Source organism: Gallus gallus, chromosome 5 (genome assembly GCF_016699485.2).
Source record: "Gallus gallus isolate bGalGal1 chromosome 5, bGalGal1.mat.broiler.GRCg7b, whole genome shotgun sequence".
In the NCBI taxonomy this organism is placed as follows: Eukaryota; Metazoa; Chordata; class Aves; order Galliformes; family Phasianidae; genus Gallus; species Gallus gallus.
The window spans coordinates 21,199,201-21,208,265 of record NC_052536.1 but is presented as its reverse complement, the minus strand read 5'-3'; the positions used below and the strand labels follow the sequence as shown (position 1 = coordinate 21,208,265).

The window sequence follows — 9,065 nt, the reverse complement described above, 5'->3', positions numbered from 1 at the left end:
GGGACTAGATGATCTGTAAGGTCCCTTCCAACCCAAACCTTTCTGTGATTCTATGTTCTTCCCTTCAATGCTGCCTCTCCCTGCACCTTAGTTTGCCTGTACTTCAGGTACTGTGAAAAAGCTGTGCTGCCCTGCTGCCTTTCCCAAAAGGCCAGAGAGCAGATCTCGAGCTCCCTCAGCCATTCAAGGCTGCTGTGAAAAGAGACAAAAATGGGTCTTTAACAAGCATGGGCAGGACCTCCAAGCATTTCTCAAAGGGAAAACACAGACTTGCCAGAAGCCAGGACTAAAAGTAACAAGCACATAAACATCCTTCATGCAGCTCTGCGCTAGCCAAGAGCCATTCCACAAGTGAGCTGTGTTCTCTCCCTCCCTCCCTGCCTTTTTGCCAGTCCCCTTCCCTCCTGCCCAAGAAAGGTCATTTTCTTCACAGGCAGGGAAATCTTCCACAACAACAGGGTTTTAAATCAAGCCAAGGAAGAAAACTTCCCTTTCACCAACTCCTAATAAATAACTTCAGCCTCTTCGATGCAAGTATTTCCAAACAAAGAATCCCTGTTCGAGACAGAACTGTGAATTACTGCAGCCAATCTTGTTTTGTTTGAAATCAGACCCAGGCGGACCTTGCTCATCTGTGTCACAAAGCAAACAGGTCTACCTGCTCCCTGCCAGTGCTCGGTGGCCAAGGGAAAGCCCTTTTCCATGTCCCTTCAGGGACTCTGCTCCCCAGTGCACTGGGAGACATTTGCAGGGCCATGCAAAGCTGAGGGATGCCCTGGACATGGCAGAATTTCATGCCAGCATGTGAACGTGCTCAGAAACATCAGCACAAAGCTCACGTTGCTAAAGGGAATGGACCAGAGCCAGGCTGGCACCACCACGGCCAAAATGAGGATCTGATTCCATGCTAACACCAGGGTAAAATGACCCAGGTCACAAACTCAATAGCCCTAAAGCTGGTTCTCCAACGCTAGAAGCACTGACTGACTCTGGCGCCGCAATTAGGGGCTGTGCAGCTTTAAGGCACGGTTCCCTGTCCCCTGGCACGGGTTACACTAATTGCACTCATTAAATACCCAGAGGTGCCGTGCTCCATGCTCACAGGCTCAGGCAGCTGGTGCTGAGGCACAAAGCTGGCTGGAGGCAGCACCAGAGCTGTGCTCGGCGCCTCGCTGGGGCAGCTCAGAAAGCCCAGGGCAATGCGCTCCGCTCCGCTCCGCTCTTCCTCTCCCCGTGTTCCCCACTCCCTCCCACACAGACGCAGGCTGCCAGCTCCCATTCGCCGTGTTCCGGCTCTGCCACAGCACCTCTGGGTCCTTTAGGCTGTGTGCTGCTGGAAGGAACGGAACGCTCAGCCCACGTCTGCAGGCTGGGCAGCGGGTGGCAGCCTCGGCAGCCTTTGATGCAGTCATTAGCCTCAGTGAAGTGAATTTAATGCAGCGGTTTCGCAGCCCTTACGGCATGGATGTCCACGGTTCTAAAAAGCATGGCAGGAGGAACCTTCAGAATTCACAGTGAGGCAGCCTGACGCTCAGTGGGGCCTCTCTGGGACAGAGCTGAAGCACTTTGTGCTTCTCTGCTGCCCAGGGCAGAGTGCTGGGAAGGGAAACACCAGCCTGCTGGGGGCATCTCCCGTTTGTATGCTAGTTGCTTTGAGAAGAAGCAGGACGTTGTTAACAAGGAACTGCTGAAGAGAAACTTATTCAGCCCAACCGTTGGGATGGGGTCCTTACCTCTGTATTAACATCCAGCACGCCCTGTCCCTCAAAAGCAATGTTTCTGACCGCCCTGCTTCTTGAGGCTGGGAGAGCAGCCTCCTCTCCTCTCTGCCAGGAGAGCAGCCCCGGGTTGGGCAGTGAGTGCAGCTGGGGGCCACGGGCTGATGAAGGAGCGAGCTGGGGCTTACACGCTGCGGGCACAGCTTACTGCTTGCTGCTTACCCCTGCTGCCCAGCCGGGCTGGCTCTCGCATTGCACAGGATACTGTAAGACTCTTCTGGTACTCAGAGAACTTGCAGCAGGACCTGCCCAAAGGAAGCTTCCCCACACCACTGCCGTCCCCCAGCTCCGAGGCGGAGGCAGCTCTGAGTGCGGCTCCCCAGCAGCCCTGGGCCACGCTGTAGTGGATTCCCTACACCCCACCGGGCTGCTCCCGGCCCCGTCTGTCACTCACCTGCACCTCTGCCACGGAGGAGCGGCAGCACCCGAAGGTAGGATGTAAGGAACCTCCTCTCCACCTCTAACTGTAGAGATGTCGGTCAGAGGCTCCCAGCCACCACTAGGGGTTAACCCCAGTAACGGGGATGATCGCGGGGCCCGAGGGGAGCTGTCAGCACAGGGCTGCTGCCACTGGACAGAGGAGTTACGGCAAAGAGATTCCCAGTCCCGCGATTTGCCTCTCGCTCTGCAGAGAAATAACGCGATCGGAGACTGGGAAGCCTCACACACACTCACGCACCCCAAAGTGCCGAAGAATTCACTTGTCCCACACCAAAACCCTCTGCCCGTCAGCTCCAGGTCGATCTCACCCCCCTCGCTGCCAGACGGCAGCGATAAGATAGAAGCCCGAGTCGACCCCGGGATGGGAACCCTCAGATGAGAGCGGAAACTCAGCGCACCGAGCCGCGAACTACACCTGCCCGGCTGCGGCGACGCTTTTGGGCACAGCCACTTCCAGGCAGTCCTTCAGCACCAATCCAACGGACCGCAACCGTCTTCACAAAGCGAACGGAGCTGCGTAAGTTCAGCCCGCAGCCCATCCCCGTCCCATCGGCGCAGCGCGGCACCTCCGCGAGCGGCAGCGGCAGCAGCGGGCACCGCAATAAGGACGGCCCGGGGGTACTGTGCAAATATATCGGATTTTATTACTCTTTTATGGAAATAATAACAGACATTCAGGTAGAAACATATTAAATTAACGCAGTCGACAGTTTAAATGCAAAAATAAATAGAAAGTCCGGCAGCTCAATGCATCTAAAACAGCTCATTTCTTCTAACGGATAGAAAAGATTTTTTTTTTTTTTTTTTTTTTTTTTTTTGTGTCTTTCAGACGGAGAGTTTCATACAATCAAATAGAAACGAAGGGACAAGCGCTTTCTCAGAAAACACCGCGACCCGGCACGCAGCGGAGCCTCCCACCGCAGGGTCCCCGCCGCCGCCGGGCGCAGTCCGCGGGCCGGGCCGGGTCCCGCCGAGCCGGGCCAGGCAGAGCCGAGCCGAGCCGAGCCGCCCGTCAGAGGGCCGAGTCCGAGTCGCTGGAGTCGAGGCTGTTGCGCAGGCGGCAGCTGCCCAGGCGGTCCCGCTGCAGGCTGAGGTTCTGGGTGCTGCGCCGCAGGCACTCCAGCGACTGCAGGAAGGACTTCTTGGCCTTCTCCTCCTCCATGGGGGACACCCCCTCCTCCTCCACCTCCTGGATCTCGTCGAAAGTCACCGGCTGCGTCTTGAAGCGCGACTGTCGCGGCCGCCGTGCCTTGCCGCGAGCGGGCCGGGCCGGCCGGGCGGGCGGAGGGAACTCCTCGGCCACGCAGACGAAGTGCGGCATCACCGCCTGGTAGCTGGAGCAGACGCCCAGCAGCTCGGCGGGCTTGGCGGCCATCCTGCCGCCCGCGGGGCCGCCCGCCGCGGGGGCCGGGGCCGGCGGGGCGGGGGGAGCTGCCTCGGCCGTGCCGGGCGACGGGGCCGGAGCGGAGCGAGAGCGGCGGGCGCGGAGCGGGAGCGCTGCGGAGCCGAGGAGCGGTCGACGAGCGGCGCGGTGCCGAAAGCGGCGCGGTGCCGGGCGATCCGGTGCGGTGCGGTGCGGTGCGACGCGATGCGAGCGGAGCGCGTCCCGCCTGCCTCAGCCGAGCCGGCTGCGCCCGCCGCCGTTATATAGAGCGGCGGTGCCCACGCGGGAGCGTCCTCGGCGGCGGCGGAGTCCACCCGCGGCCCCGCCGCCTGGCACCGCCCCGGCCCCCCGCCTCCGGCGCCGCCTCTCCTCCGCCGCCCGCCGGCCGCGGGGGAACGGGGCGCTGCGAGAGCGCGGGGCAGAGCGCCCCGATCCGCGCCGCCCGCGGCCCCCGAGCTGAGCCGCGGGTCCAGCGCTCGGCCCCGCAGCGCTGCGCTCAGGGCAAGGCCAGCTCCGGTCCGGGATAAGGCACCCCAACGCCACGATAAACTCCGGAGATCGCACAGCACTGCTCCACGACCGACGCGCAGATCTGCTCCCGCTTCTGCCCCTTCTGAAGCGGTTTAAGCAGGGTTAAGTACCTGCTTCAGCGTGACCCCGTGTCCGCTTATCCGAGGGATCCTAAAATTTTCCGTTCCCCGCGGCCTCGGCCATCCTGGCGATGCACAAACAGAGGCGCAGACAAGAAATGGCATACACGTAGCACTGAGCCGAAACAAAAGCCTGCAAATGAGCAGAGGCTGCAACCAAACCTCAGAGCCGCTCAGGCCAAGGGGACTCGGTCACAGAAAAAGCCAGCAGCGTAAGGCAGCATAGGGCAGGGATGGGGACGGAGCTGGGGGGAAGCAGAGAAGGAAAGCAGAAGGTAGAGCCTGATGAGGCTCAGCTGGTCCCTGTGCAGGGCCTACATGAGAATACTCCAGCAAGACACCTCTCTGGCAGCTTCACCCACACAGAACGTTGCTGAGGCCTGGTAAGGAGCTGAGCGATGGCAGCCCTGCTCCATCCTGGCTCCAGAACACGGACATGGGGCTGGGAGAGAGGTATAGGCAGCACGGGGCAGCGCTGCCAGTGCTAAGGCAACGCTCCAGCCTCGGTGCGAGGAGGCATCCGGCTGCACGCATGCGGCTCCTTGGCTGCTTGCAGCAGCCTCAGGGCCAGGCTTAGTCTGAAGCCTTTGTACCGGGAGATACAATAAACTTAATAAGGGAACAAGCTTTTGCTTTATCTCAGTGGCTAAATGTATCCCCCGAGCCCTGGGTGCACAACAAGGGCTTACAGTAGGCCCATCCCTGGATCTCGGCTCTGCCATCGCAGCCACACCAGGGACAGGGCCATCGTCGAGGGGTCTGTGGGGCCGAGCTCTTCCCTGCAGCAACCCGGATGTGCTGGTGGTGGGGAAGAGCACCTCACGCCCACACCAAGCCCGGCGAATGCAATCTGCACTAGGAATGGCCTCCATCAGAGGATCCCAGGCCTTGCTGAGAAATTCGGCACCAGCAGCCCCAGCCCCAACTGCCCACCGAGTTTGTTCAGCACAATACAGAAGTTTCCTTCCAGGCACCTGAGCAGGCAGGATTATAAACAGTTCCGGGAAATTTCGGTGTCGAGTTGGAGCAACATCACCATGGCAATAACCAGGAAGCCTGGAGTTTTTAGTTGAGACGATTCAGAAAAAAATATCCTGTGACATAATCCCCCAAGTCAGGCCTGCAATGCGCTAATGCAACAACTATATTTATTCCGGCCGCTTCAATCATGCCTTTAATCTGGGTGCTCCCGGCTCTGAAACGCGACCTCACCACCGGGATGGCAGAGCCCGCTGCCAGGGGGCTCCCATGGAGGGGGGGGTTCTGTCTCACATCGTGCAGAGCTGAGGTCAGCCCCGTGCACAGGGCCCGGTGCTGCGGGAATCCGCGCCTCTCTGACGGGGCGTGCGGGCTGCACGAGGCTCATTGGAAGCCTGAGCGGAGCCTGCTGGCTGGAGGTGCACAGCACCCCGGCTGTGCTGAGCCCCGGTGCGCCGACCCTGCTGCTCCCTCAGCCAGCCTGCAGCCCAGCCTGACTTCCCATGTGCTTCATGCCACCGTGACTCGTAATGCCTCTTTCTACCCATTGGACAACGTAGAGACCGGAAAGTTTGAATGCATTAATGCTCCTCGCAGAAACACACCGCGCTATTCTCTGCTTTGAATTATTTTAGTTATAAAGCCATAGCTGAAGCGAAGCCAGTACTTCAGTAGCAGCCACAGGATAACAGCGTTTGGCTGTCATCACACTACCCCTAATTAATGGGGTAATAGAGTTCATTGTTTTCATTCCCTGACGGAAACTGCTATGTGAGTTTCCTCTGTTTGGGCTGACAGGGTCAGGGCAGGCTGCGGCTCCTCCAGCACTGCTGCATATGCAGCAGCACGCGGTGTGTGGGGATACACAATGGGATGGGGATACACGACGGGAGCACGGCTCGACAACAGCAGCCGATATGTGGGGGGATCTGCTGCTTCGAGGACAAAGCTGTGCTGTTAGCTCATGCAGACACCAATCGCTCTGAACATCCCCATTGCCTTCGGTACAAGTCACAGGCTCTTGGGACAAAGCTGAGCTGTCACCTTCTATGCTATACCTGCCTATGTATTGCTATGTCTAATGGGTACCGTGATACCACCAGTTAAGCAGTTTGCATTTCTAGTTCAGTAACACACCTTGCAGCCGATGAAGTGCAGACCGTCTCAGGTTGAAGTACTTGAAAAACGTATTTCTCTCATGTTTTAAATGCTTCAGGTTTAAAACCTTAAGCTGGAGCCACAGGTGGGAGCCCAGCATTCCAACTATCAACTCCCAGTTCCTTCTGTGGCTACAGCCACTGCAGAGAACCCACGTACTTCAGCAGAACAAACTTCCCCTTTCCCCTTCCCTCTCCTTTTAAGCCCGTTTGTAAGTAATTAAGACAGAAATCAGCTCCATTCTAAGGATAAAAACACCAGCACGTGTTGCACAGGCAGAAATTGCTTTTGGCTGAGTACCGTCCGGCTGGGTGATCCCCAGGACCCGAAGTCTTGCTCAGCCATAGAAAATCCTCCTGAGCAATTGGAGCACAAGGTGGCTCTGTTCCTCTTGGGGAACCTATGCCAAGAGGCAGCCCTGTGCGACAGACCTCCGTGCTCTGTATTCTGATAACAGCCTTCGATTTACTCCCCACTTCCTTCAGTTAAAGCAAAGCAAAGTTGCACCAAACCCGTCTTCTGGCTGCCCGGAGGCACATCCTCACGGTGTGGGCAGCCAGAGAGCTGCCAGCCAGCCCGGGTACTGCTCTCACAGGGAGGACACACAGCGATCTAAAGCTGCATGGAATGGTGCACAGGAAGAAGAGGTAAATCAAACAGGTCAGCAAGCGAGAAAGCCCACATCTGTCATCCTACTGAGTGATGGCCCTCTGGGAAGGGCCCATGTTTTTACAGAGACCTGTTAGTGAGCCACTACGCAGTACTTACGAGTCACTCCCAGGCATGCCAAGAAAACGAGTGATAGCTGCACGATCCCAGCAGCAGTGAGGTGCAGGAGGACAGGCCGGTGAGCTCCAGTTTAAACAAATGGCACCCGTTGCTATGGAAACCGTGAGCATTTACAAGAAGCACTTCAAAAACAAAACAGAGCAAGGCAGATTTCATATCCAATCTGAAAATGTTTATGACCAGAAAAGGCAAAGCGGGTGTTAAATGCTTTTTAGCTAAGTCAATAGCAGCAGTGCTTGACAAGGAGGCATTATGGATTCGCAGCACCCATCCCAGGGCTCCTACCCCAACGCCTCAGGAGAACAATCTTCTGCACTCAGCCAGTGCTGCAGTGTGAGCGTTCCGGCTCCTTAACCCCTTCCTGGCAGCCCATCTCTCTCTAGATTGCTGCTGGCAGAAGCAGATTTCAGGTAGCTGTAACTCAACCCGTCAGTCGTGACAAGTGGGAAATATACAGCTAGCATTAATCTGATGCGGGAGAAAGAGAATTATGGATTGCTTTAAAGTCAGTGAAAACTGTAAACCGTACGGAATACATATATTTCTTTTCCTGAAAGAAATGGTGAACTTTGCTGTTGTTTTTAAACAGAACGCGTTCAGATCAAGCAGGTATGGCCCAACAGCACAGTATTTAATGAGCTGTACTCGAGCCTCATCAAGAGCTCACGCCCGAACGTTCAAGTATCCCAAGATCAGATGGTTGCTGCAGGTAGCGGGGAGGCATAGATTCCTGATACCACTGCGGGTTATTAATAATGCTATTGCTTATGTATGTGTTAAGTGAACAAAGGGTTATATATTATTGATGGAACGACTCCGTGCGCCAGTCACAGGGCGGTTGTTTTTCTTTGGCTGGTTTGTTTTTGCTCGCCGTTTTCTGTTTCTTGGTTAAGAACAGCTCCGTTCTGCATACTCTCTGGGGGCAAAAGACCACACTCCATCCTTCCCAAAGACAGCCTCTATTCGCCTACCCCTTACCATCAAGCCTGAGAGCCGTATTTTGGAAAAGGCAACCTGTCGGAAAACCACAGGCAATGAACGGTTTTGAGGAATGCAATTTTTCAGCTTCCCTTGGAAAAGACAGTCGTACTCTGCTGGAAAATAACACTTCGCAATGAAGAAACAGGAAAAAGGTAAAAGCGCAGCTGATACCTGCTCCATCACACACCCGCTGCAGGGAGCCTATGAGAAACAGCTAGAGATAAACATGAACGAATAACACAGGAGTGGGACTGGGACAGCAAATGTATACGGAAGGCAGTTTGGGAGAGATGGCAAGAATACGGGGAAATATGGAAAACAAAACCCCAAAGCGCCCTGTAGGCAAAGCGGCTCCTAACATCTGCTCCACCAGCTCCTAAGGGCACACAACCCCACGCTCCGTGATTCTGGTGAGAACAGCAAAAACAAAACTGCCCTGGAAAAATCCCCTCTCTGATTCCTTCGTGTACGTAAAAACATTCGGCTTCGGATAGACCCAACGGCCCTGCAATACATTCTACTTTAAATTACTGCCACGAATCCTGAGTTTAAAACCTTTTCAATAAGCTTTTGGCTGGGAATGCTGCGCTGTCAAAACAATTCTAGGAAGGAAGTAAAGCCTCATGACTGGAAAATAAACCTCTGGATAGCGCTTCCAGAGGCACTGTTTTCAAATCCACGTAACGAGGGAAAAAGTTCCTTCAGCTATCTGTAAGTTGGACACTCTTCACATTTACCATCTTTAATGAACATCACGCTCTGCACGTGATTCCAACAGCAGAAACACCCGAATGTAGCACTGGAATTCTCAGGCTGGCTGATTTCCCATGAAAAATCCAGCCTTTTGGTGTCACAAAACACCACCAGGAACCATTTAAACACTACTTTTGCACACGTCCACTTGGA

The 9,065-nt window shown here is 55.8% G+C and overlaps 1 protein-coding gene across 1 annotated transcript; it reads right to left on the bottom strand.

The window, feature by feature from the left end:
• Window positions 1-2,842: 2,842 nt before the first annotated feature.
• On the bottom strand, window positions 2,843-3,834 carry C11orf96 (C11orf96 homolog). The gene has a single exon (NM_001145042.4). The coding sequence runs from the start codon at window positions 3,592-3,594 to the stop codon at window positions 3,232-3,234; it is 363 nt and encodes a 120-aa protein (NP_001138514.1). The 5' UTR covers window positions 3,595-3,834; the 3' UTR covers window positions 2,843-3,231.
• Window positions 3,835-9,065: the final 5,231 nt, after the last annotated feature.